Raw genomic sequence first — 27,698 nt, 5'->3', positions numbered from 1 at the left:
GGTGACAGCGCTGCACTGCAGAGGCCACTGGAGCTCTACTACAGTCAGTACATTATCGTGTTTATCTTGTATTTATCTTCTAGCTGATAACTTGGACCAGGCAGCTGTCATTGTACCCTCCTGCTTAAGATGATGAGCTTAAACCTCCTCTATTTTGCAACCTTGTATTTCTTATGATGGTATAGGGATGAATTTAGCACTGAAGTGGCTTTAGGGAAACCAGAGTCTAGACATTTGCGATTTTGCGCCCTCGCTGACTGAATCCCACCTAATCCTTGCTCATCATTACTGTAATCATAAAGTAACCTTCAGACTAGTTATTGTGATATTGCTTTCAGAGTGAAGAGTGAAGACAGACAAGAAAAAGGGACAGATTGTTGGTTATGAAAGTGTAATGGTCGGATAATCGTTGGAGCCGTATAGCCTCTGTGTTACCTGTGTAACATCACCTTGAGTCTTCAGTGTCTAGCCTTTATCATGGGTTCTAATTTGTTATTTGTTTGTGTCACTTTGTGCTACTTGCTGCGTTGTTGTTTTGTTCAAGGCAAAGGTCTGAGTGGTTTTGGTGGTTGCTGTGATTTAAAGGACCTGTGTATGTGTGTGGCAACAGCAGCGTTTGAACACCAGGAGCTTTGTGCTGACCACTGGGGTCCAGAGATTTTTATTAGTTTTTTTTTCCTCTCTGGCTTTAATATATGATGCTGTCCGAGGCGACACAGTAAGACTATGATACACAAAAAGAAAATCCTAAAAGGACAAGAAGTGCTTAATGTTAGTAAGCCCCTGTATATGACAGCTTAAGGGATTTATGTGGAAATTTGCAAAATCCAGCAGCATGGAGTGCTTTTAATATTTGAATTCATTTGAGTTGAATAGCAGGACTACTCGCCAAACACCAAGTGTCACTTTGCATTGAAATCACAAAATGTCTTGCAAAACAATATTACTGCATACTTTTAGCCGATAAGTTATTACTTTTTTTTTTTTTTTGATTTCATTTTCACAGCTAAAAGATGAAATGTCACTTAGCCTATGCTTGGCTAAAGGTATTTTATTAAACTATGAGGTTAAATTGGCTTTGAAGTCAGTTGGTTTGTAGTGTCTGTTTGTTATCAGCCATAGAGGTGGGACAAATACCACAACTGATATTGTAGTGTATCTTGTGGCGCTGTTGATACAGTGGCACCAGTGTTGCGATTTATTTCCCTTTTGATACTTACGTGTGTTTCTTTTACTGCACACATTTGAAATCTGAACTTCTTTAAATCAATATTTTCTTTTTCAATATTTAGCTCATGTTGCTTAATTTAGCCATTCTAGGGAGATATTTTCCTCTTCAGTTAAACAGGTATTAGGATGTGTCTAGTCCTGTAGAGGAGGGTCTGGCTAGTCCACACAGCATTCCTGGATAGGAGAAAAACGTGCCGTAGTTTATTGCCATTTCTTTAAACCAATCACAATCATCATGGGCGGCGCTAAGCACCAGGCAGAGCCACGGTGCCGCTGAAAAATAGTCTCGGGATGGAACTTGTTTTTGTTGAACATGTGTACGTTCAAAGGTTGTTTTAGTCGTGCAACAGAAAACTCAGATTGGACAGATAGTCTAGCTAGCTGTCTGGATTTACCCTGCAGAGATCTGAGGAGCAGTCAACCATAGTCCTCATAAATCAACTGGAGTTTAAAATTCCAACACAAAGAAAGTAGAAGGTAACGGATATCCGGCCGAAAAGAGTGAAATCCGGCGGCAACGGAGCAATCCCAGAAGTGGAACGTCGTGGATATAGACTAGGATGTGTCATACAAGATTGCCTTGCAGTATTGATCATAATGTATCACAGCTGAATGTCTTTCAGTATTGTGTATTGCAGAATCACCTGTACTCTTATCCCGTTATTGTTGTGGACAAAGTATTGTTTAGGTATTGTGTTGTTACTTTTCCTGTGATTCTCAGCCCTAACTTCAAATAAGCTGACAATGTCTATTGTGTAAATCGTTACACTGACTTTTAAGATTCACTATCTCTCTTCCTCCCTCTCCCTATCTCTCCTCTGTTTGCAGGACTGTGGCAGCGGAGGTTAGGAAGCAGATAGCTGGCCAGTATGTGGGCTCCCCACAACTCTTCAAAAACCTCAACGTTGGGACTGCCACAACCAACACAGTGAGTAGTGTCAAAGACGTTCTGAAGGCCAGAGCCTAATATTGACATCCGGTCTTGGAACATCATATGAGTGTTACAGCTGCTGCTACTTTATTGTCTGATAACATACGCCTAAATTACAGTGACAGTGTCTGAGCTCTCAACCATTGAGATACTGTTGATTTTTCACATTTGCCTGAATATAATTCTGATGTCTGCTATGTTGGGCAAACAAACACACACACACACACTGATGAACTGCCTGCTCACATGCCATTGTGTCTTATGTGTGCAGTATTTTAACAGTATACCTGCTGACAAGTGTACCACATTATTACATCCTAAGACAAGGATGTCATTTTCTGGTGATTTGAGTGGCTGCACAGCTGTTGTTTGTGTCTTGCTAAATACCATGAGGGATAACCATTAATTGACCTATTCACCACATCCAGTCCCTGCTGCAGTGTTTGTAGGATTACAAATGTATGAGGCCAGACAGTATGTTTGTTAAAAGGGTAGTGCCAATTGACCCTCAGCAGCCCTGAGCCAACGACAGCAGCACCAGCAAATACTCCCCCTCTCCTCCTTAATTAGGCTACAGTTGGCTTTTAATTAAAACTGTGAAGTTATTTGTTTAAATTCCTCGAGAGGCAAATACACACACACACACACACACACACACACACACCCCCCCCCCCCCCCCCCCCCCCCCCCCCCCCCCCCCCCCCCCCCCCCCACACACACACACACACACACACACACACACACATTCACACTTAAACTGAACCCATTGAAACAAAGATTCCCCGTGGGTGGGTTCGTCATTTTAGAAGCAGAGTAAGACCCATGAAACCATTGGTCTAAGCTTGAAGTAGCACACTTGTTAATCTGGTTACTTGAATCAGGTTGAGTGCATTTTAAAGGATTTGCCCAAATCACACATGCATCTTTCCTAGAAGTAATTTTCCTTTTTAAAAATAAAGATGATCCATAAGCTAGAACTACTCTCAACAGAAATAACCTCATATTTTGGACCTGTTGGTGCTGTACGTGATGCCGATTAATAGAATGAATCCCCTAAAGCAGGGGTGTCAAACTCATTTTCACTAAGGACCTCACTGGAAAAAGAGAATCACACCAAGGGCCAGACATGTAGTTTATTGACGTGCTTTTGTTACTGCATGTCACTTTTTTTCTTTTTTGGTAGCTTTTTTTCCTCATTTTTGTTGTTTTTGTTCAGACTTTTTTGTGGCTTTCTCAGACATTTGTCACCTTTTTGTAAATTTGTTGCTTTTTCCGACATTTTTGTATGCTTTTTGTCACATTTTTGTTGACATGAAGCCCCACAAAAGTCATCAAAAGAATTCCTTAGCCATAGAATTCAGCAAATCAAGCAAAACAATGATACATTTTTTTTAACAACAACCTGTTTCACAGCCTGAATATGAAAACTCTCTGCTCCTGGGGGAATTTCTGACTCTGAGTCGGCAAATCTGCCATATGTCTGCTTTGAATGTCAGGTAATTGCAGTTTAAAAAACACTTTCCTGTGTTTTTGGTTTGGCGCACAACTAGGAGGGTCAAAATTCATTGTGAACCCAAATTGATATACGGGCCGGTTCTAGATCTGCAACGAGCCAGATTTGGCCCGCGGGCCTTGAGTTTGACACATGTGCCCTAAAGCCTTAAACTAGAGACTTTAAGACTTTACCAAGACATTTATGAACTTTAAAACCAAGAAGAGACGATGTCTTCACAGCTAATGAACTTTTCCCATCCCTTTGATCTCTCCCTCTCATCGCCCACCAGGCTCCCCTCACAGAGGCGGTGGAGCCGGTGGATTTTGAGGAGTACCTCATCACACACCCTCCCATCGTTGAGTCGGGTCCCCTGAGAGATCTGATTGAGTTCCCCCCAGATGATATTGAAGTCATCCACACACCCAGGGAGTGTCGCACAGTGGCGCAAGCCGTCCCAGAGGAAGGGTAAGGCTGCTGGTGGTTAAAATACTGAAGGTGATAGAAGCAGGTGTAGAGTTAATACAGTGTCACCCCACATTTTCTGAAACACCGTTTTCTCTCATATACTCATTTTGGGTATTGTATAGGACCTAGAGATTTTTTTATTTTTTATTTTTTTTTTTTTAAATAGATCTATGCATATATTCAATCATCAAATTCTATTATCAAACCATTAAATTTATATATTTAGTAATTAGATGATTTAGTTACTTAAATCTATGAAAAACAAAATAAATGAAGTAAAATACGAATTATAAAATAAAATAAATACATGATTCTGAATTTGAACCTGAACATTTAATTTTCATATTAGTTTATGAGCAATGTTTTTTTAAATTTAGAGTTTGATTAAAAAAAAAAATTGCGTTTTTAAAATGTTATCACTTGGCATGCCACCCTCCTTACATTGTGTGCCACGTGGCCATGAGGTTGTGCTAACTCTATCATTTCAGCTTTCCTTGCTGCTTTGTGTTAGAAGCTGCACACAGGAAGTTTTATATATTATTTAACTAGTCATACCAATCAATATCATATCTAAAGAAAAATAAAGAATGGTGTTTTTGTGTATGTTTCAATTCGATTAATTTTTTTTTTTGCTAGGAAAAGTTTGAAAAGTGTTGCTGCTTAGTCTCTACACTGCACCACGTGTTTAAAGATGAAAGACCCGTGGGCTTGATGTCATTACTGTAGCTCTGGCTCTTGGTATGTCAGAAGGGGCGGCGCAAACATTGCTAGTGTACTTCACTTTGTGATGTACCACAAAGATTAAATGACATCAGCCTAGGAGACCGTCATCTTTACTCACTTAGACAAATGCATTTGAGGTCTGACTCTTGCTATTAAAATAATAAAGCTTGTTTGATTGTCTGGCTGCAGGGACACTGATGCTCATGTCAAAGACAGTGTCAGATCCTACACAGAAGACTGGGCCATTGTCAACAGAAAGTAAGACTTCTTCACTGTGTGGAATTATTCATGTTTTTTTATCACCCAGTTTCACTCGTTAACTGACGTATCTGTGAAATATTATGACAGTGTTGAGCATTAATATTTAAGTAAATTACTGCTTTCACCCTTAGATACCACAAGCTAGGTACAGGCTTTAACCCGAACACTCTGGACAAGCAGAAGGAGCGTCAGAAAGGCCTGCCCAAACAAGTGTTTGAGGCTGATGAGATGCCAGACAGCAGCAGCTACCAGGATGACCAGGTACGAAATCAGTCATTGGTGAAGAAGAATTTTTGATCTCCTCTTAAAACAATTTCAGATTGGTAATCTAAACTTATTTGGATGACCATACACATTTTGATACAACAGTTTACCAAAATTCTGTACCTGTGAGACTACTTTCTTTGTGTCGTTTGTCCCGTAGGACGACCTAAAGCGGCGGTCGATGTCTATAGATGACACCCCACGGGGCAGCTGGGCATGCAGCATCTTTGACTTAAAGAACTCCCTCCCTGATGCCCTCCTCCCTCACCTACTTGACCGTGCCCCCAATGAGGAGATCGACAGGCACAACGAAGAGCAGCGCAAGGCCAACCGCCACCGCGAACTGTTTGCTCTGCACCCCGCCCTTGATGAGGTAGAGTGTACCCTTTTATCTTTGCTGGAACTTTCTTCTGCTAGTGAACATTACATAATTTCTTGAGGGTTAGTTAACTCAATCTTTGTGTTTAAAACCAGTCCCAGGATTTATTTTCTTTGTTCAAAAAACAAACAAAAAAAACGTTGCATGAATTAAGCGTTTTTCATCACAGCATCCGACAGTCACAATCGTTTTGATAATTTTTACAGATTTTGTTTTGTATGTGATCTTCTATGTAAATGTATAGGAGGAGCCCATTGAGCGCCACTGTGTGCCTGAAGTACCCAAAGAACACTTTGGCCAGAGGCTACTCGTCAAGTGCTTGTCCTTGAAGTAAGTGGTGGACAGCCTTTTTCAGGAAAAAAAAAAAGAAGCCCTTTAGTGCTTTTATTTAACTGCTGCTTTCTGCTGACCCACTCCTTTTTCTCTCCCCTTGAAGGTTCGAGATCGAAATTGAACCGATATTTGCTAGTTTGGCCTTATACGATGTCAAGGAAAAGAAAAAGGTAAGCTGTTATGCTTTCCTCAGTGCCTCCTCAGCCCTGAGTTGTTGGGTCACTTCCGCAAACCATTAAAATTGTTGGGAGGCCAAAACGAATTTGATATGTGGACTGTAAAATTTTATGTTGTGGCCCTGTTATGCTTGTAAGAATGCAGTTAAATCATACACTGGAACCATGTATCTATCTAAAGAAGACCACCCACTGCTGGTTCCCTCCACTTCCCTTTACCTGACAAACACTAGAGGGTAGCAGTTGCCTTGATAAGTAGATCTCTCATATATATTGCTCTGAACAGGAGTTCCATTACTTTTAAGAAGTGGGTCATTTGTCACTGAAATGTTATCATGTTTAGTTTGTCAGCCACCAGGAGCAAGAAATCAGGTTGCAGGAACACAACCATTCACTCAAAAATTATGATTGAATGCTAATTGTTGTTGTGTGGTTACATGATTACATTTATGTTATTGTTTTAATCATCTGTGTGTCTGTTTGGATGTGTCCTTCAGATATCGGAGAACTTTTTCTTCGACCTAAACTCCGAGCAGACAAAGGGGATGCTGCGTCCGCACATTCAGACAGCAGCCATCTCCACGCTGGCACGCTCTGCCATATTCTCTATCACCTACCCCTCCCAGGATGTCTTCCTTGTCATCAAGGTCAGACAGTTACGATATCATTTCCCCTGTCTTGTCAAGTCTTGTTTTGCAAATAAATAAATGAGTATTAATAACATATTTCACAGAATGTAAGACGACCCTGATTATAAGATGATCCAACACCTGTTTTCTGGAAATGACTTTTTTAATATAAAAAACACTTTGAGACTAGTCTTGTTGGGACACTTTCCCCAAGATAGTATCAGTCCAAGGAGAAGCAGCTCCATTAAAGCCTTTTCTCTTAAAGTGACAGCAACAGATGATTCAGCCTGTTGCTGTGTGACGCCAGGAGACGTTTTCTACACATTTCCACTTATCATTATTTCCATCCTAAAAATACACACTATAAAAGGGCTTGAAGAAACTTGCTAGCCTAATAACATTAAGATTACAAAAATCTCACAATGCGGTACTCTCTGTAGGAACAGGTTGTACATTGGTACTCTCAAGTTGTATTGAATAACGTAGTATCCAGAGGAAAGTGTCACCTTAAATGTGAGCCAGTACCATAACTTAAATACGATTGGCTCGTATTTAACGGTCAGTCTTTGTTGCTGTGTGTGAGGATGGTGACTACAAGTGTGTGCTTTGTCCCCAGCTGGAAAAGGTACTCCAGCAAGGTGATATTGGAGAGTGTGCTGAGCCCTACATGGTCTTCAAAGAGTCAGATGCTGCCAAGGTATGATCAGTGTGAATTAGATGTTGAATGGCACATAAAACATTGTGAGGCTTGTCCCAGGTGTTAATACTACTGATAATCCTAATACAGATAATACGTATGTTGTCTTTTATCCATTATGGTAGCCACATGTTTAATATAGTTTACAAGCTGATATAAATAACAGATATAACTAACTTAAGTAATCATGTATTTTTGTTGTAGAATAAAGAGAAGCTGGAGAAGCTTCGTGGCCAGTCAGAGCAGTTCTGCCAACGTCTCGGCCGCTACCGCATGCCTTTCGCCTGGACTGCCATCCACCTGATGAACATTGTGAACAGTGCTGGCAGTCTCGAGAGAGATACGGAGCTGGAGATGAGCCTCTCAGGTCTGACGTTACCTTTTAACACAACCCTTTGGATTGTAACTGTAAGCATACAATATCACAGTATTGCGTTTTTAACAGACAAAGTGTGGAGGCACAAAAAACCTTGGTTAATATGTTTATGCCTCTACACCCCACCCCCCAAATGGCCTCAATGTCACATATACTGTAGTTATCAGGTGGCAGAGACTGCAACAGAGACCTGAGAGTCACGCATGACGGTCATGGGCTTGTCAATACATTACCACACTGTAAAATCTTTATCTTAAAACAACTTTCCATCAGTAAAGAGTAAGCAAGGGCAATTCAAACAGAGAGCTAAACATCCAAACAAAACATCAAGCCATATTGATCCTGGGTTATTTTGAGTTTGACCTTGATGATTGTTTGTCTAACCTTTTAACCCTCTGGGGTCTGAGGGTATTTTCAGACACGTGATTTTGGCATGTTCTGCTACTGTTGTTAAATTAAACAAATGTAAGCATTATTTTTATTATTTTTCAAACTACCAAGACCATTTTTTGGTATTCGGCACAAGCTCAGCAAGAATAATATCTAAGTAGAATGGATTTTATAATTGTAATTATTATATTAATAATAAACTTTGTTTTAAATAACTGGTAAACGAATAAGTTCTGATAGTAGTTTTAGAGGTGTGCTGAAATTTGTACAAAACGACCATTCCCTTACCCATTGTGACGATTCGTTTGGGTCACTTGAGGTGATTCTGTTAAGTCTTAGGTAGGTAACAAGTACAAACATACATGTCAATTGTTTTGTGACCAAAAGTTGACAGTTGGAGCAATGGCTCTTTTCATTGTATATGCAAAGGAGTTGCTCTGTTTTAATTTACGTAATTCAAATCTAAATCCCATATTATTTGGCAGTGGACACATTGGAAAGTGTAAAATATAAGGTTTCTGTCAATATTTTTGTTACACTTGTATGAAAAAGAACTCGTGAAGCTATTAGTCTAAATGCATGACAAATTTGATCTAATCCTGTTGACGGAGCTCTGGACCACAGAAGATTTGACAGAAATGTTTACGCTCTGTCACACTGTCATGGGATAAATCTTAAGCCTGTTGTAGCATCTCGTAAAAAAGAAAAAGCTGTCAATATAAAGAATTATTTTTTTCCCTGTATGTAGAGAGAAAAGGCTCATGGTCAGAACGGAGGAACTCGAGCATCATGGGAAGGCGTTCCTTGGAGAGGACCACCACTGGAGACGAGTCATGCAGTCTGACAGGCTTTAGACCTGCAACACTTACCATCACCAACTTCTTCAAACAGGTCTCCACAACCACATATACTACACACACAAACACAAGTCTGTCTGAAATAATTTATATATATTTTATTCACTTCTTGGGATGCACACACACAAAGACGGATATGTCCTCTAGGTTATCATACACTGTTCTGCTTTTTCTTTGTAATTCCTAAATTAAATATTTATCCATATATTTTAGGAGGGGGACAGACTGAGTGATGAGGACTTGTATAAGTTCCTAGCAGATATGAGACGGCCTTCTTCAGTGCTGAGGAGACTCAGACCCATCACAGGTACAAACATGTAGATTGAGTCGGCTTTGATTTCTTTATCCCGTTAGAAGTTGTTAGCCCGATGCTCATCTCTAATTGGCGTTGTGAATTTTCTTGAACCACTTGTGTTTTAAAATAATATGTACTTTTTTTACGTTCGCTCCCTTTCAATTCTGTCCTCTGTGACTGTCACCACAGCCCAGTTGAAGTTGGACATTTCTCCAGCTCCAGAGAATCCCCACTATTGCTTGACCCCTGACCTTCTACAGGTCAAACCTTACCCAGACAGCAGGGTACGACCCACCAGGGAGATCCTGGAGTTCCCTGCCAGGGACGTCTATGTGCCAAACACCACATACAGGTAAAAACCATTCGGAGTGTGCAAAACGGAGCTTTTGTTTCTTATCTTACAGTTTAGTCAACTTTGCCTGGAGAGTATTTTGATTTGTCAAGATAAAGCTTTCTTGCAATAAGTTGAATGAATCAAGTAATCAATTTGAAATGTATTTAAAAGAAGCCCTTTCATGCCTGTCATTCAGGCACAGCGCTGTGGTCTTACATGTTGATTAACATCTGTACAAATATTGAATTTCAATAGTAATTCTCTTCCTTAACTGTTTTTTTTGGGAGATATTTACTTATCCAACGACTACAGCGGGATATTATTGATTGCCTGTTATAGGTAATATATAGGTAGAAATAGGCAAAATGCCACATGCTCCATGAGCCAGATGCAAACTCACTTCAGTGATAATTTAGTCAGTGAAGGACAACTACCTCAATCAAAGCCTTTATCTTCCACCTGCAGAAATCAGTACACATCAATTCAAGCTATGCACAGTGATGACTGACACTGTGTCTCGTTAATGTTTACCTCATGTTACATGCCATTGCACTGTGTACATATTCCATCTGAGCAAATGCTATTTCTGTCAAGGTCACTTTTTACCAGACCTCGATATCACAGGCCTCATTTGTCTGCAGATAACCAGGTGCCTTCCTACTGTAGATTACCTAATGCCTGACCTAACTGAGAGTCAGCAGAACTGAGTGAAGGGAAATCATGATTAGTTCTTTTTTTTATCAGTAAGTAAGCCTTATTATGTATACATTCCTAGTATATGTATATATGTCAACTGCACTGTATGAGATCATTGAACCTGAACAGTGCTACTAGGTTTCTAAATTTTATCAAACAACCCTGTTTTCATAAGCTGTAAGCCGGAGAATACATGCCCTGAGCTGCAAAACACATTGTATACTTTGAACTACCACATATAATTACTGTATATTTGCAGATTATAGAAATATAGAAGCATTCAAATGGAAGCATCCACATTTTGAATTAATATATTTTTTTAGCGATCATTTTAAAGTTGTGAATGAGTATACTTTCTTACTGACTGTGATGGTATTACTTCATCTTACATGTAATACTAGGGTTCAAGGACATTTATTGGCTTTTGTTTTTCCCTCTAAAATCTTATTTGGTTCAAGTTATAGATCAACTCTATAAAAAATGTAGTCATGTTAGATAGTCATTTAGTCAAGATTTTTATTTTGTCTTTATAAATATGATTTGCTACTTGTCATGGTGACTTGTTAGCATGAGGCACATTTACAATACAGTTAGTTATGTTGTAATATTGGACAGGAGTCAATATGACTCAATAACATAGGACATATGTTTTTCTAACAATACCAGCATAGATCATATAATAGCATGAACATGGTTTAAATATTTTACAGAGTAAAAAAAACATAGAACAAACAAAGGGAAAAACCTCATCATTATGCTGCCAAAGCTTTATATCTTCAATTTTTCTACTGTATTTGACTGCTGATATTGCCCACACTGTAGATAGTTTTTCATGAAACTAGAGATAAAGTTGTGTAAAATGCCAGGACACCAACGATAAGACCTTCATTGGCAACAATTTACCATTATGGATACGTTTTGAGATGTTGGAGATGCAGTGTTTCTCTTGAACGTTGACTTATATAATATGCATGCCTTATGTAATAACCTGTTAGTATTTCTGACCCTTGGAAAACTTTCAACAGTTTCACATCACAAAGATAATATACATTTTAAATATATAGAATATATAGAAGCTGTCAAATATATTTAAGTTCACTGAACAGATAGCCAAGCAATCTCAGTTTTTAGAATTGCTTCGAAATCTCTGCTTATAGTCTTCTTTCCAACTGCAGTACTGTGGCATTTTGCAGCCAGCACTGAATCGGGTTGCTGATGTGGATCAATAAAAGTCTATTTTGCAAGTGATGCAAATGGAAATGTTGCATAATTACAAGTCTACTGTCCTTGCCGAATCACACCCAATAGGTTAATGGCCTGCGTGGCGTGGTTGTATCATTGCGACAGTTTAACATTTTCTGACTAGTGACTTTTTTGACCTGTTATTTGTTGGTCAGCACCAGCCTCTGATAAGCGCTGGTAGGAAGCAATCAGCTTAATGGTGCAGATAAAATAAGAATTTGTCTGTGTTACTTCACTTTCCACTTCTATAGAACTTTCTGGCTGAGCATTAGATATTATTAATGTTTGTGAAAAAGTAGTAGTGTTGTAAGAAAATGTATGACTTGTGGGCTTCAGTTGAAGCTTTCAGCAGTCAGAGCTGGTCGTACTGTCATCTTGGTCATCTTGAGGGAATATGAGGGCCCTGTGCCAGGCTTCCAATGAATGCCCTTCCTTCTCATAGAGCGTCCTTTTGCCCTCGACCACAAATACCTTCCATTGAGGTTGTTCTCTCCGCAAGCATTGAACCACCAACCACCTGCCAAAGGGTCAGGACAACATAAAGAAGTTATAAAAAAACTGAATTTGGTCTATACGTGTTATTAAACTACTAAAAAAACATTGCTGAATCAGCTTGTAAAACAGTTTTACCTGTGTAACTGCGAGCACAGTTGGAGTTTCGGTGGTTGTCATCATTTCTATCTTTTGTGGAGAATCTCATGCCGGTGCTGTTGGCCATGGCATCAGGCAGGTCACCGGAGAAGTGGCTGATATGAAGAGTGTAGCCCTTGGAGGGACCCTCCAGTGAGAAGCTATACTCAGCCCAGTGCTTCACCTCCTTCCAGTCCTCCACATCAATATGCAGGATGTAAAGTCCCTGCTGCGTAAAGCTCTGGATCTTCTTCAAGCCCAACCAGAAGTCTTCTGCATAACACATTTTTGTCTGTTAGCAGAAAATCTCCAAAGGTTATAGATTTATTTGTATGGAAATATTGTAGGATAAGTAAGAAATGTCTCTCTAGTAGCAACTAAAATTCATGGCTGCAGAAGCCATTACTTTGAAATGTGGAATGACTGCTGCTTCTGGAAAGCTGCCAAAAACTTGCTGTGTAATCATTTACTACAGGAAGTCCCTTTGTCCGTTCAGGGCTGATTTGCAACAATTAGTATTTCCTATGACCAGGCCCACAGGGCAAATGTTCCCCCCTCACCAAAAAGTCTGTGCAAGTTACGGTGGTATTCACTATAAATGTTCCAGTGCTGTAGTGCTATTTTAGATGCTTTTATTTTGTGATAATAATAATATATTTTTTTTAACTTTAAATCTACACCAAAGTAGACTCAGATTCCCGATAGGTACTTTTTGAACTATGTATTTAACTTTACATTTATACACAATATCTCCTTTAACGGTTATTAACTAATTTGTATTTATTACAAGAAAGGAAAATGTCTAAATCAAAATGTGTAGTTTTGGCAAATGTTAAAAGTGGCATATTTTGAATGGACAGTTAAAAAAAAAAAAAATACTCACTTTCCAGATCTCCAAAGCCTTTCTCGTACTTGTCCCATGTCTGGTCAAAATCTGAATCATCAACCCTGCGTTGGATGACAGTTGAACCCCCATCTATAGAACGGATTACACAATACATTTCAAGTGACCGTTGGAAAAGCCACACAAAAGTTTACACAAGGATCAGGAAGCCTCCTTATCATAGACAACGTGAATGGGAATGTAAACGGGCAGACACCCCATTGTCTGCCCTTTTGGATAACCTGTTCCTATGGCTGTCTAGCTAGAAAACCTATTGTTTGTTGTTCCTTGCTTGTTGATTGGAAGCATGCATAAATGCTAATACTTCATTTTATATATCATATAAATGTAAGTGCTTCAGAATACAATAACAGTATGTTATGCTCTCACTTAGAGCTTAAATTGCTGTAGTCTCACCCACCTGAACTCATTTCACAGTAAACGTTGAATGGCTCAGATTGGTTTGGCTTGATAACATAGATTCCACTGTTTGCTTCTCCTTTGTTAAACAACTCACTGCAATCCACGGGGAGGTCTGAAAAACAATTAAGAAAATCAAAATGAATGCATCCACATTTTCCCAAACCTTTTGTATTCTCCTTTATTTTAAGACAGCTCATATTTATGTCAACATTTTATAATAACCTATAATACTTTTAAAATAATTAAAATAATTTTACCATTGATGTCCAGGTCAGTTGTGTTTCCTGTCAGATATTCAAACATATCAGGAGCTGCAGGGTCTGAACCCATTTGCTTATCGACTGTATCTTGAAAGCTGTCATAGTTTAGCTGCAAGAGAATGGAAATGAATCTGCGGTGTTAAATTATGTTGTCAGCCCCTGAAAAAGCAAAGTTTCCCTCCCCATATGTTAATATTCCATTCCCACATAAAGCAGACTTTGCATAAATAGCTCTAAGTACCAAACTAGGTCATCACAGATAACCGGTGTTACCTTGTCCTCCAGGTTTTTAATCTTTGATTTCTGGTTGTCAAGCTGATCATGCTGCTCCTGCACAGCTTTCAGCAGATTGATGATTGTTTTTTCTTGAGATTCAATCACTTCCTGAAAATACCATAATAAAAACATTAGTTATTTTAGTGTTTTAAAGAGCACCTGTTGAGTCACATTAATCATACAAACTGAAACCTACAGGTTGAATTTACGTTTGTCTTCAGTATTTCTTTTCTTAAATTAGTATAATTGCTAATTTTATCAGTAGCAAAATGGAAACCGAAGTACATTTAGTGCACTTTTGGTGCACTTTTCACTTCTATTGATGTGCATATACGGTATAATCCACTAACTGATGCAAATTTTGAAAAGGAACTCAAAGGAATTGCTTTGGCGCTGCTTACCTTGAGCGTTGTAATTTCGCTAAGCTGCTCAGCAGGGATAATGCTCTGCGACAGGCCCTTCAGTCGCTCCTCAAGGTTCCCCACCTTGCTCTGCAGCTGTGTACGCTCCTGAAGGATGCCGTTGATCTTAGAGTTGATTTCCAGCGACAGATTCCTGATCTCCTCATTGTTGGCCTTCAAGAAATTGGTGGTCTTCTTCAGCTCCTCCTCTTCCTCCTTGATCTCAGATGTGACCACCGAGAGCTGGTAGAAAGAGCGGTCAAAAATGTTCAACTTCTGGAAGATGTCGTTGATCTGGCCCTTGGTCTTGTGGACAAACTCCCGTAAACTCTGGCCTAGTTGAAGGAGGCCGTTTGCGAGTAGACGAACATCATCCAGCATGGCAAAGCGAGACTTTGCCTCGGTTGGGCTTGGTGCTGTGGTAAGGGCCTGGGAGGGAAGAGTGGGGTACTCTTCTCTACCTGAGGAACTAGCTAGCAGCAGCAACAGGCAGAGCAGCTTCATTGTGACTTTCTTGTCCAATCCTGGATTGTGGAATATTTTCTAACAGTGTTGCACTGCTCTTGCTTGCCTCTACTTTGTACCTCTTTTCTCTCCCTCAGCCTATAACCTAGACTTCCTTGCGGTTTAAATGATGTGAGAGCAGCAGGCTGCCCTGTGTTATATACTGCCCTCTCAGTAGGGGAGGGGGGATTAGCTGATCATTAAACCCTACTACAGTATGTTGTACCCCACCTCCTCCCAAATCCCCCTCGAGCCCTCCCTCTCCCAAACAAACAAATCACAGCAGTGAGCAAATGACATATACACCCCACCCCCCCTTCTCTACCACCCATTTAACCCCAATCCCCTCTCCATACCACACCACACCCTAACCCGTTCTCCATCTGTGGTGCAGAGCTTTAGCTGATCAGCAGAAAGCCAACAATAGCCATCACAGGGTTTTGATGGATCGTCAGTCTGATCAATCTCAAACCTTATAACCCTGCACACACTTTGCCCTGATTGATAATGCTGTGTGTAATTAATGCTCTTGGGTTTGATTTAGCATCGTGCTGAATCAGCCCAGCATCAGGCGCTCTCCCTCCCCCTCCTTCTTCTCTCTTTGTGTGGAGAGGGGAGTGAGCCTGTCATCAGTGCCAGGGTTGAGCTTCCGGGCATGAATGATGTTGGAGAGTTTGGACAGTGTGTACTCATCATCTTGGTTTTATTGCTCACCCTTGTCATTTTTTGTGTAATATTTTTTAATGCCAGCGGACATGAGATGGGGAATATATAGTTCACGGATTAGCTTGCAGATTTTAAAGGATCTTTCCGTTGCTCTCAGTACTGTCGTGAAAAATTTATGGTAAATTCTTAGGAAGTTGTTTAATGCACCTGCAATGTTGGTGAAATATGTCCACCTTCAGTCAGACAGGTAGGAGGAAGTAATCAGCGAAATGACTTGGTGTACTATTTAATTGGAATATAAATATTTATACTTTTGGCACTCCATGCTGCGTAGTCTCGAACATTTAAAGTAAGCGTGTCCGGTTATGTTGTGTGAAAAAGACCTTCAAGACAGAATAATTGCCATGTCAGGCAGACATTGCATTTTTTGGCTAATCAAAGCTCAAACTTGGTTCTCCGTCATGCAGGCATGTATACATTGAGAATGTCCTTTTTTATATAGTTTTACTGTTTATTATTATTAAGTATATTTTCATTAGTCAGCTGGTTAGTCCTGTATGGAAAAGGAAACTATTGTTACATTATAAGGGAAAAAGTACATTGGTTTAAATGGAAACATTTTGACACTTAGGCTGTTACAGCACACTTAAAAATACCACACAGTCATCTTAATGAGCTTTCTCTAGTAATTTGCGGTTATAAGGATGGATTACCTCAGTTCTCAGTAATGAGAGACTGCTACGTTTTTCATATGGACGGAGCAGAACGAAAGGGTCCTATGGAAAAAAAAAAAATGTGGCCACAGACTGAGTGAATGTGCCATGAATTTGCTTGATCAGCATAAAGCTGGTAATGATATTCAGTATCCGTCATGCCAGCAGCACAGTGGTCAGCATTGTGGCTTAGCAGCAAGGGGGTTAAGGGTTTGAACCTGACATAGCCTGCTTTCTCCCTGGAGCTGGCATGTTCTGACCAATCAGCATTGAACCACTTCAGCAGTCAGTTTAAATAACGAGATGCCCTCTGTCCGCTGGTATATTTGTTTTGTGGAAGTGTTAGTTTTGTGCCTTCTAATTTCAGTCTAACTTTTAATTGTCCATACTGCTGGATTAGTTGTTATAATGATTCTTACCATGGATACTCTCAGTTGTCCCTGAGATATTGCTGTGGTACCTTTTTTTACAATTGTAATTCCATGCATTGATCACTTCTTATGTTGACCTCTGGGTCAGAGGGCCTCTCTGATAACATGTTGTGAGTCAGTCCTTTGTTCCATGGTTGGACAGTGTGGATACGTTCATCCAGTGGCACCGCCCCATCCTTTGTTAAACCTAGGGTGAAAATAAAAGTCACGTTCATTCACTATTGTAGCACTTAATTGGCATCTGTCTCTTTTAGTTGCACTTTAGCAGATCTCTAGCGTCTTGACTTCTTTTCACTGATTTTTGTACTTTAAGGAGACCGACACTTGGGTTGACTAAGAAGAGTTAAATTAAACTAAATTTAGGGATAATCTAAGATTTGTTGATCCAAGATTATTTTCAATTCTAACTGTTTTTTGTTTTAAACTCTTTAACCTACATTGGGCTTGTTTAAAATTCTTGGTTTTGCAACCATATTGATTTAAAAGAATGTGTAAAATCAGTGTGAAATGGTGACAGGGTTGCCTAGAGAGTAACTTTGTTACATGTGAGAGGTGAGAAACTTATTCGGATATACAGTATGCATAGAGTCCACAAACAATGACTTTGCCCCCTTATGTAGCCTCTCGTCTCAAAAGGGGGAAGGTGAGTAGCCGACATCGTACAATTGGGAGTGTATTGGGAGACCTATAGAGTTTGCATTGCAGAGTTTGCTTTTACAGTATTCATGTTTACTTATTAACCAGAGTTGAATCTGATGAGGTGAACTGACCAATCAGTGACTCTTCTTCCCTGTGCTTTTATGGGGATTGCAGATTTTAAACAGCAAAGTCCTCTTGGGGTCTATTTCAGTTCAATTTCAACAACCCACTTTAAAGCTGCCATTGTTATTGTTAGGACATGCTAGATTTAGGGTAACAGAACAAGGGGATGATTCTAATAATAAGACAGACGAGATTCCCACGCTTCCTTGTCAGATGTGGTTCCAGCTGTGGTCTCTACGGAGCCGTCCCTCACAGACTCGACTACGTCATTGCGGTTTTTCATCTGATCCCGGGTTACTTTGCACTTCCTATTGTAGGACCTCCTCCCACTTCACATCAGTTTAGTAACCAGTGTTTTTGACAGTACAGTTCCATTACTTTGCTGACAATAATGACAACAATGATCAGGATTGTAAAACCACTTTCTGTGTTTTATTCCAAAATGTATTTGAAACTATTTCTTACAACAAGTTAATATGTTTTAGCTGTCAAGTTGTGAAGCAGAATAAACTAAGGCCCACCATACAATTAATGCCTGCAGAAGATTGCTGTTATATTATGTAATTTGAATTGTTTACATGATGGTTACTTTCTTGATGATCTCTCAACCTCTAGAGCTGTCAAGCTAATGCTATTTTCCATCATATGTTTTACATACTACAAAATAATGTTGTACATTGAAATTATGATGGTTTACTTCAGATGCCTTTTTTGTGGATGTTAACTGTTAACTCAAACGTTTAATAGATTGACATAATTCTTTGCAGTTAATTAAATGACATCATTTATTTTGTCTTGTTTTTTTTTTGTGTCCGTGTACATGTCTGTCTTTTAGGAATCTGCTGTATGTGAACCCTCAAAGTCTTAACTTTGCCAACCGCCAAGGCTCTGCCCGCAACATCACAGTCAAAGTGCAATTTATGAATGGAGAGGATCCAAACAATGCAATGCCGGTACGCCATGATGAGAAGATAAAAGAAAACAATTCTTGTTTTTGAATTTATCTTAGTCTAGTCAGTCATCTTAGTTGTATGTGTTGCTGTGTTGGCAGCTAAGGACTTTTGCCATTTGATGGTAAAGTGTGGTTGTATGGCAAAGCTGTGCAATGTAACATCACTGCATTATTCTACAGCTGTGTGCATACTACCAAATATGCTATGGCTAAATATACATTGATAAAGGGTCATAATTCATTGTAACATGGCTTCATAACCATCTGAATCAGTATTTTTCTAATCCCCTAGGTGATATTTGGGAAGTCCAGCTGTGCAGATTTTGCTAAAGAAGCCTATACTGCTGTGGTGTACCATAACAGGTAGGTTCTTTGTCTTTATAATATTCATGGGAACATGTGATTGGAATGGTGATGAAACGTAGCTGAAAATAATCTAAATATCCCAACATTTTGACCGAAATAATAGAAATAGCAATAACATGCTTTCATTTGGTCCAGTAGGATCCTTCTTTAAGTTTACATCACCGAACAATCTATGATTACACATCCATTACTCTACCAACCTTTATTGGCGTTCATTAAAGAATAGCTGAAGTCAACCTTCTGGATATTGTCAAGTGGTGTCCTTGGCACTTGTTTCGTCCATCTCTACATCAGAGCCAAGGAGTCTCTAATATCTTATCTCCACTTTCAGGTGTTTTTACGACATCCAGTGGTTTGTCATTTGTCCCCTAGGGGTCACACCTTCAAGGCTAAAATTAATCAACCTGTGAATAATGTATCAATGTCCACCACAATCATACACCAGGACTTAATCCAGCCCATAGAACTGCTTATAGGTATTGATCAATCACAATCAGAATTTCACTCAGAAGTGGCACAATATTTCTCTTGTCAAAACAAACGTATGAAGACAACCGAATGACAAAGCACGAAAACAACTCTTTTATAAGAAATATTTTGTCATCCTAAATGCATCCACCTTAGTACTTGGCCTTCATGTAATGTGCTCAGCCAATAACCAATTAGCTTTGTCACTGCGTTAAAAGTTGCTCCTACTAGTGTTCCTCCTTGATAATTATTTTTGGTCCATAACCAAAATGTTTGTTCCCATGAGAAATGAAGGCCCTTCTGTGACCTTTTTAAGCAGTTTTGTTAATTTCCAGCCCTAAGGCAATCCTAGTGGGTTTGTTAATGGGCTTGCTGTAGTTGGGGGTTGTTTTGTTTCTTGGCATTGGGCTGCAATGCAGGAGTAAAAGAATTCAGTCGAAGTAAGTTATGATGCGTTAAGTAATTTCTTTCTTTTTAGATCACTTGACTTCCACTATGAACCCCTGCTCTATTGACACACGGATTCCCAGGTTATAAATGGGCTCAGCTGGAAATAGAATATTCATAGATTTCAACTGATTTGCATATTTGTACATGCATGGATGAAAATGTACAAATAAAGTTTGTAAACCTTTCTAGCCAGGCTCTTAAAGCATGGAGCAAACCATTCTCAATAGTTTCTAGAATAAGTCATGTATAAAAGTCCTCCGTGAAAGCATGGGAAATCCATAGTCGTTGTGGATATATTTAGACCTATAACCTTTCTATGTAGTTCGGAAGCAAATCTATTATGGGTAGTTGTCTTTCCTTATCTATCAATTTATTAATTAATACCTGTTCTCAACAGCCTACCTGGTTAAATAAAAATAAAATATAAAGCAGCTTGCAACATTGTTGTTAAATAGCTTAGTATTATTGTTACTTATTGCTGTCAACAGATCCCCTGACTTTCATGATGAGGTCAAGATCAAGCTGCCTGCCTCCCTGTCGGACCACCACCATATTCTCTTCACCTTTTACCACGTCAGCTGCCAGCAGAAGCAGAACACACCACTGGAGACCCCTGTGGGATACACGGTACGTAACAGTCACTGGCACAGCTACAATCACCACATAGGCTGTTACCGCGGTTGTAGGGAACGGCTATTTGCACTCTCACTATTGCAATGTTCTCGCCCTCAAAGGTTTAAACTTAGACATGCTCATTCACTAACCGGTAAATTTAGAATGTGTACTAAATGAAAAATGTTTTTTGTCTTGTGTTTTCTTTCAATTGATGTTTTCTCCCTCTCTGTAGTGGATCCCCATGCTGCAGAATGGGCGTCTGCGAACGGGACATTTCTGTCTGCCCGTGTCTCTGGAAAAACCACCACAATCCTACTCTGTTCTCTCACCAGATGTAAGACACCGTTTTTTAAGAATGCGATTGTTTTACAGTATAAATATGAAACAAGTATGAATTTAAAAAAGACATATTTATAAAGAGCAGCTGTAATATTTGTTTTCCCTCCAAGTTTGCAGTTTTTGCTTTACGAATGCAGCATGATGTCAGGAAGTCCCAGAGTACCCTAATGTGTGTATATATAAAAAGGGAACATCATCAACGCTTGCTTACCTCTTTGTTTAACTTTGGGATGAGACGGAAAGGCTTCGGAAAAGCCTTGAAACCTTTTTGATTTAAGAAAAAACCCAGCCTTCTACGCACAATGATCAAATGTTCATTTCCACTGCTTGTAAAATGTTCATTTCGCCAATGTAGCATAAATTTACTTTGTACTTTAGGTTCCTCTCCCAGGGATGAAGTGGGTGGACAACCATCGAGGAGTATTCAATGTGGAAGTGGTATCTGTTTCAACCATTCACACGCAGGTAACGGTACTGTATACAGAAGTTTTACTGACACTGTTTTGGGGGAGTTGGGGATTAACCTTCATCTCTTCTCATCTTCCTTACTCTTACCCTTCTCCCCTGTTATAAATTTGAGCAGAGAGAAAACACTGCTGGAAAATTAAAACCTCGTATGACTAAAATAACCTGCTTTTCAGGAATGAAGAAGAGTAGTTTTAATGTATCAGTTGCTGTAGAACCATTTTCATAAGCATTACACTGGTTATCATTTCAAATTTCAATAAACAGGAACACATTGTTGTCACATTTAGACTGTAACTTCTCCACAGCACTAGTTCGTTAGTGGGTGAAGCTTGCCTGGGCAGTAATTTACTGAGGTCTACTCCATCTCTGTGTCGGCTGGGGTGTGTGTGTGGGGGGGGGGGCTTGACTGTGGTCCCTAGGAACCTAACTGAGACTAATGTGCTCATAAATCACCGCTCCTGGCGAGGATTAGACTCGCTGGATCCTACTGTGTTGTAGCAACGTTCGTTTTGTGGTTTCCTCTTGGTGAGCCAACTTACAGACGAGTAGATCCAAGCTTACTTTTGTTTGTCGACTTTCTTCCCCCGTTCTTCTCCTTTGCCTTTCTCTGCCTTTACACTATTATGGTGTTTTTCTTCTAAGCTCCTTCTTTTTGCTTTCTTTTCTCTCCATCCGTCTTTATCATCTCTCTCTTCTTCTCTTCTGTTCCTTTACCATCTGTGTCTTTCTATATCGCCTTGAATGCATTTGCTTTGCCAACACATTTCTCACTCTCTCCTCTCCATTATACCCCTACCACTCTCCCTCTCCAGGACCAGTACCTGGATAAGTTCTTTGCCTTGGTACACGCCCTGGACGAGCACATGTTCCCAGTCAGGATAGGAGACATGCGCATCATGGAGAACAACCTGGAGGCCGAGCTGAAGTCCAGCATTGCAGCGCTCAACTCTTCCCAGCTGGAGCCAGTGGTTCGATTCCTTCACCTTCTACTTGACAAGTTGGTGTTGCTCGTAGTGCGACCGCCAGTCATTGCTGGGCAGATAGGTATGATATTGTTTTACACTTAACTAAAAGCATGAGATCACACAGTGATTTAGGAACAGCTTGGAGGTGATGGTACATCTGCCAAGTACAATTAGGTATCAATTGTCCCACTTCAAGCTGTAGATTTAGATTTCCTTTTCTTTACAGAGATAATAAATATAACTTAAGGTTAAACGATTTCCTAAATTTGGTCATGGCAACAGGGATTCTTGCTATCATAGTAGCACCCCGTATCACAAGCTCAGATTTGTCACCGCTGCATCTGCAGTTACAATAAACTGTGTCTAACGTATATTATGTTTTCACACAGAATTTGAATACATGCAAATGTCATAGTTAATAAAAAAAAACTTTCCTGATGTAAACTTTACATTTTAAAGGACCATTCCCACATCTGAAGAATTACACCTCCAAAAATATTTGTAAAAACAATATTTAGGAGACCTAAAAAAGGTCTAAATATTTAGGCTGAGAAATGTCTTGCTGTGTGATAATCTTCTGATCTCTTGTGGGTCATCCTGTGTGTGTTCAGTGAACCTGGGCCAGGCGTCCGTCCGAGGTCATGGCATCCATAGTGAACCGGCTTCATAAGTACTTGGACACCAGCCAGGACATGCATGGCCGCAACGGCCTGCTGTCCTCTTACATCCACTATGTCTTCCGCTTGCCCAGCACTGACCCCAACTCATCCTCTCCAGGTATTTTACTGCCAGTTCAGTTAACCTTTACCTAAACTTTATTCTATACTTGTTTTCTGTTTTCTCCTTTTAAATTAACCTCATCTAACCCCCAAGTCACCTTCATTGGGTGTCTAATTATCAAACCTACCTGCCATAATTTTTCTTCTTTTATTTCTTTTTATCTTCTTTTTTCCCCTCCCACATCCATTTTTGTCTTCTGCATGTTCAACACAGACCCCAACTCATCTTTAACAGGTAGATATGGCCCATCATTATTTTTTTTATATCTTTATTTGTGTTTAATTATATATCCCATTAAATTTAAAAGTAAATTCATTTCTTCAAGTAATATTCCATTTTGGTTGAGCACTTTATGTGTGGTACATGATTTTCTGCTATCAGTTCCATATTAGCTAACTAACCATCCCCTACAAGACACATTAGAGAATAGAATACACTTTGTCACCGAGGGGAAATTTGTCTTGGACATAGTGCTAAAATCTGTTGCTTCACAACATAAACCAGTAACAGAAAAAACATTCTAAAATAAAATCTACATAAACATAAGATCAACAAAGCATCTAGGACACAATATGACAGCACAGACATCACAACATCCTTAGAATTAACTGTAATAATTAAAGTGCGATGTGCAAAAAGTGCTGTATTAATTGCACCCCTGCTCTGCTGTGCTAAGATTTACTTTTGGAGTTCAGCAGCTTGATGGACTTTGGGATAAACGATAACTTTAGTCTGTTTGGTTTACATCTCGGCACACGGAATGTTATTCCTGATGGCAGAAGTTCATATTTAGGAAAGAGAGGGTGTAGAGAGTCTGCAGTGATTCTTTCCGCTTGTTTTCTAACAGCTTGCTCGTACAGGCTCTGTATGAGCTTGTACTCATTGGTTGCTCTATGGAACTACTGTATAATCACTTATGAATAAATACGTTTGTGAGTTTCTTATCTGTGTGTTCACTACATGCAAGATGAAGGCTTTTTGATAAGATTTGGTACTAATTTAAATGTGTGCATTGGGAGCAGAGTTAACATGCAGCCAATGACATGGACCCACACTGGCTTTGTAGAAGTAGTTATTCCCATTCCATCCCAGTTGTTCAATTTTCCTCCCTCTGTGTGTTGTCCCAGGCCCGGGAGGGTTGGGAGGTTCGGTTCACTATGCCACCATGGCTCGCTCAGCTGTTCGACCAGCCAGCCTTAACCTCAACCGCTCCCGTAGCCTTAGCAACAGTAACCCTGACATCTCCGGCACACCCACCTCTCCTGACGATGAGGTTCGCTCCATCATTGGCAGCAAGGTAAGGTCATCAAACGATATCTTTGGTTATACATAAGCCTCTAACTTTTTTTTTTTTTTCTCAGTACCTTTCAAGTTCAGTTGGTTTTCTGTTGAGGCGCTCAAACTTAAAATGTTACATGTGGTCCTAATGTGGACAGAACCTGCAGTGTTGATAGATATCATTTTTTGGCACTTAGCCTTATTGCAATATCTGGCTTGTGCACACTACACATGGATGTCAGTTAAATATGTAACATTGCAGTAGTCCAGCAGCTCTCTTTTGATTTTTTATGTATTTCAGACACGCTCATTTAAGGTGATTGTACTGAACTCTGCTCTAAAGTTCTTAATCCACATCAAGGCAGAGGCCTTCCATGTGCACAGTGACCCACGGTGCTATTTTATCACATGTAAACTGTATAGCTCATGCGTAAACATAAGATTGGACATCTTATCTCTGTAACCGCTGTAACAGTAACCTGGCACCCACACATGCGCATATGCACACAGTGCTCAGTGTGTGCAGGTTGTGAAACACATAAGAGACATTTTAGTTTACACATAGCAGATGTTGTCAAGAAGATACAATATCACATTGTTTCAATAGTCATTAAGAATAGCTTAACCTTGTATATCTCTACTGGTTTTGTTTCTTTTAATTGCATTTAATGTATTTCTTTTCATTGATGTTGTCTTGTTTTAATATGTGATTTCCCTCTTCAAACATGTTTTTATTTATTCCAAAAGTACCTGATCAGTGAGTGAATGCAGCCCCTTGTTTAATAGTGAATGTTACCGTTGATAGTGAATGTTACTAAACCTTTCTTCTCTTGTCTCTGAGGGAGGGGAAGTTATTTCTTACACAGAAAGGGACAGTGACAGAGATAACGTTTGTGCTTTGCTCCTCTGTGGTGATGATTTTAAATTTTGAATTTACTGACCGCTAACCTGCTTTGGGCCCTTGGCATCTTACAGCAGTCCTGACCTCTGAACCTCTTTAACCTGTCATTATTCCTTCCCTCCTCCTTCCCCCGTGCTGCTCGCTCATTCCCTTGCTTCCTGCCTGCCTTGTGTCCTTTGACCTTGGCACGCCTAGGGCTTAGACCGCTCCAACTCGTGGGTGCACACCATGGGCTGTAAGAGTGCCCCCTGGGGATCCAGCCCTGGGTCCGCTCCAGAAACCATGCAGGTGGTTTTATGAATGCCCCGTCCTCCACTTTGCCTCACTACAAAAACAACTCACCTTATTCACCTTGAAGGGATACTGGCATATTTGGAGTTTTGGTTTATTTGTGTATTTGACTAGAGTTACTGAAAGAAAGATGAAAATTGGGGCGATCCATATATTCCCTAATGAGTATGTTTAATTTTTTTTTTTTTTTTACATTCTCTTTTATGTGATGTCATGATCACATCTTTAATTTATACTCAACTGAAGCTGCCTCTGGAGGTTTTTAGTCACAATTTTTGCTAACTTTTTACTATAGATTTCTAAACCATATACAACGTGACTAGTGTACCACAAAGACATAAAAGACCAAAACTTCAGAATATTACAGTATTCTGGTAAACCTTAAATCACAATTCTCCCATGATCCCATAGCACATGGGAGTCACAGCCGCCTCTCCATGACCCTTTATCTCTCACGCTAGAGTCTCAGGTGTCATGCCTCTTGACTTGACATATCTAACACCTCCCTTTTTCTCAGTACTTAAATAAAAAGACACAAAGTCTAAATCCAAACATTTCCGTGCCAGTGTACCAGAGTTATTCATGGCAGCAATTTCTTGAACATAGTTGGCCTTCCTTTTTTTTTTTTTCTTTCTATGTCAAGCTTGCCTGCCGTTTTTTGGGTTTTCAGTTATTGCTAAACCCAAAACCAAGACATTCTGTGGTCTTTTTATGTGCATATATTTCACAGAGGATTGTGGGAGTTGTAGAGAAAAAGAGTAGTGTTAGAAATCATCTTCATCCACGGAGTAGATTTTTCTTTGCATTCATTTTATTTCATCTACTATTTCCCTTTCTCCCTTGTGTTTCTAACACAATTATGTACTCTCTCTGCTTTAACCTCACAGTCTCCACTCTTAGCTATTATCCCTGCATGCCTTTCTACTAACCCTACATAGCATTCACTTTGTCAACGGAGCATTGTATATCTGCGAGTGTGAGAGTGTGTCTGTCTACATGCGTGATGTCGCTTCACTTTTCATCGTTATGTTATGTCCTCTGTCATTTTAAGATGCCATGACACAAGCCCATGTTTGTCACTAATTTACACATTGCATATTATGAATGTCAAGAAACCAAAATAAAATGTAAAGCTAGATTACAACATGAAATGAATTGTGCCAACATTGACAGAGCACACACATTATCAGCATTTAACCTGGATTGGAAAATTATGTCCGTCTACCTACCGATAATTTTACCTTTTTAAGGATGATTTTCCCTTATGCCATTTTACATCTCTGAAGTATTGTATTCTCCTGGAGGGATGCAGAATTGCACATCATTAAGCATTGGCTGTAACATTAAGAAAAGGAAAACCAATATGATGTCTTCACTTGGTCTCTTAGCCCTGTATGCAGCCATTTTGCATCCCTCCTTTTAAGGCACTCAAACCACTGATGTATCTTGACTGTTTTGGATTATAGGAACGCTTTAAAGTGTTGTGCCCTGTCCTGTGTCTAATTGTTTTGTGTCTTCATGTGTGTGCAAGAGATCACAAAAGTGTGTAGTGTGCATGTGGGTGCGTGTGACCCAGCAGACGCATTTTCCCTGTGTGCTGAGGAAAAAGGTGCAACCCCACGCTCCCGTTGCTCCTCCACTAACCTTGTTGTCACCGTTCCATTCATCCCACCCATAGGCCATGGAGCGCTGTGGCAATCGCATGTCTTCGCACACTGAGAGCGCCAGTTTCTTGCAAACTTTAACAGGACGGTTGCCCACAAAAAAGGTAGAGCCACTTGCACTGGGGGAGGAGCCAACCCTGCCCACCTCTTTCTCCGCCTCCTCACCTGTCTTGTCTGTGAATGTGTGCCTCTGGATTGGTTGATGTCGTATTTGGTGGTTGTGGAGTTTGTTGAATGCTGAATGTCACTGATCTGCCTTTTGTTCTGAATGTGTGAAGGAGTTTTTCATGTGACATGAATTTTGGTTGTAGTTTGGCTAATGCTGTCTGGCTAACTTGGTCTGGGAAGTCTCCTTTTATTGTGCACTTTTCTGGTTTTATTTTATGAAAGTGCAACTTCCAATTACTTAGACTCTTCAAGAGACCTATGAACATGGTTA

At 39.8% G+C, this 27,698-nt stretch overlaps 2 protein-coding genes across 2 annotated transcripts in view; one reads left to right on the top strand and one right to left on the bottom strand.

The window, feature by feature from the left end:
- Window positions 1-27,698, top strand: part of dock7 (dedicator of cytokinesis 7) — a 50,813-nt gene that overhangs the window by 1,611 nt on the left and 21,504 nt on the right. Inside the window, 24 exon segments of the mRNA XM_039810643.1 lie at window positions 2,059-2,158; window positions 3,946-4,121; window positions 5,034-5,102; window positions 5,237-5,366; window positions 5,530-5,742; window positions 5,993-6,078; window positions 6,185-6,251; window positions 6,755-6,904; window positions 7,503-7,583; window positions 7,788-7,950; window positions 9,098-9,240; window positions 9,420-9,513; window positions 9,691-9,853; window positions 18,558-18,675; window positions 18,967-19,037; window positions 20,447-20,585; window positions 20,806-20,907; window positions 21,291-21,377; window positions 22,193-22,424; window positions 22,957-22,979; window positions 22,981-23,122; window positions 24,253-24,422; window positions 25,500-25,592; window positions 27,274-27,363. Coding sequence (XP_039666577.1) covers window positions 2,059-2,158; window positions 3,946-4,121; window positions 5,034-5,102; window positions 5,237-5,366; window positions 5,530-5,742; window positions 5,993-6,078; window positions 6,185-6,251; window positions 6,755-6,904; window positions 7,503-7,583; window positions 7,788-7,950; window positions 9,098-9,240; window positions 9,420-9,513; window positions 9,691-9,853; window positions 18,558-18,675; window positions 18,967-19,037; window positions 20,447-20,585; window positions 20,806-20,907; window positions 21,291-21,377; window positions 22,193-22,424; window positions 22,957-22,979; window positions 22,981-23,122; window positions 24,253-24,422; window positions 25,500-25,592; window positions 27,274-27,363 — 2,902 coding nt within the window.
- angptl3 (angiopoietin-like 3) lies at window positions 11,026-15,319 on the bottom strand. Its single transcript, XM_039810642.1, has 7 exons — window positions 14,647-15,319; window positions 14,243-14,353; window positions 13,967-14,078; window positions 13,708-13,821; window positions 13,287-13,379; window positions 12,404-12,676; window positions 11,026-12,290 (listed from the first exon to the last, which is right to left on the bottom strand). The coding sequence occupies exons 1-7, from the start codon at window positions 15,148-15,150 to the stop codon at window positions 12,106-12,108; spliced, it is 1,392 nt and encodes a 463-aa protein (XP_039666576.1). The 5' UTR covers window positions 15,151-15,319; the 3' UTR covers window positions 11,026-12,105.

This window comes from Perca fluviatilis, chromosome 9, assembly GCF_010015445.1.
Source record: "Perca fluviatilis chromosome 9, GENO_Pfluv_1.0, whole genome shotgun sequence".
In the NCBI taxonomy this organism is placed as follows: domain Eukaryota; kingdom Metazoa; phylum Chordata; class Actinopteri; order Perciformes; family Percidae; genus Perca; species Perca fluviatilis.
Note: the sequence above shows the minus strand (reverse complement) of the source record. Positions and strands in the feature narration are given on the sequence as shown.

Bases quoted from the DNA above. Each gene is read 5' to 3' on its own strand.
- angptl3 (XM_039810642.1), bottom strand. From the start codon at position 15,150: ATGAAGCTGCTCTGCCTGTTGCTGCTGCTAGCTAGTTCCTCAGGTAGA. The intron at 13,380-13,707 runs GTGGGTGAGACT...TCCGTTCTATAG, and splicing joins TTACTGTGAAATGAGTTCAG to ATGGGGGTTCAACTGTCATC. The intron at 12,677-13,286 runs GTGAGTATTTTT...TGTGTTATGCAG, and splicing joins AGGCTTTGGAGATCTGGAAA to AAGACTTCTGGTTGGGCTTG.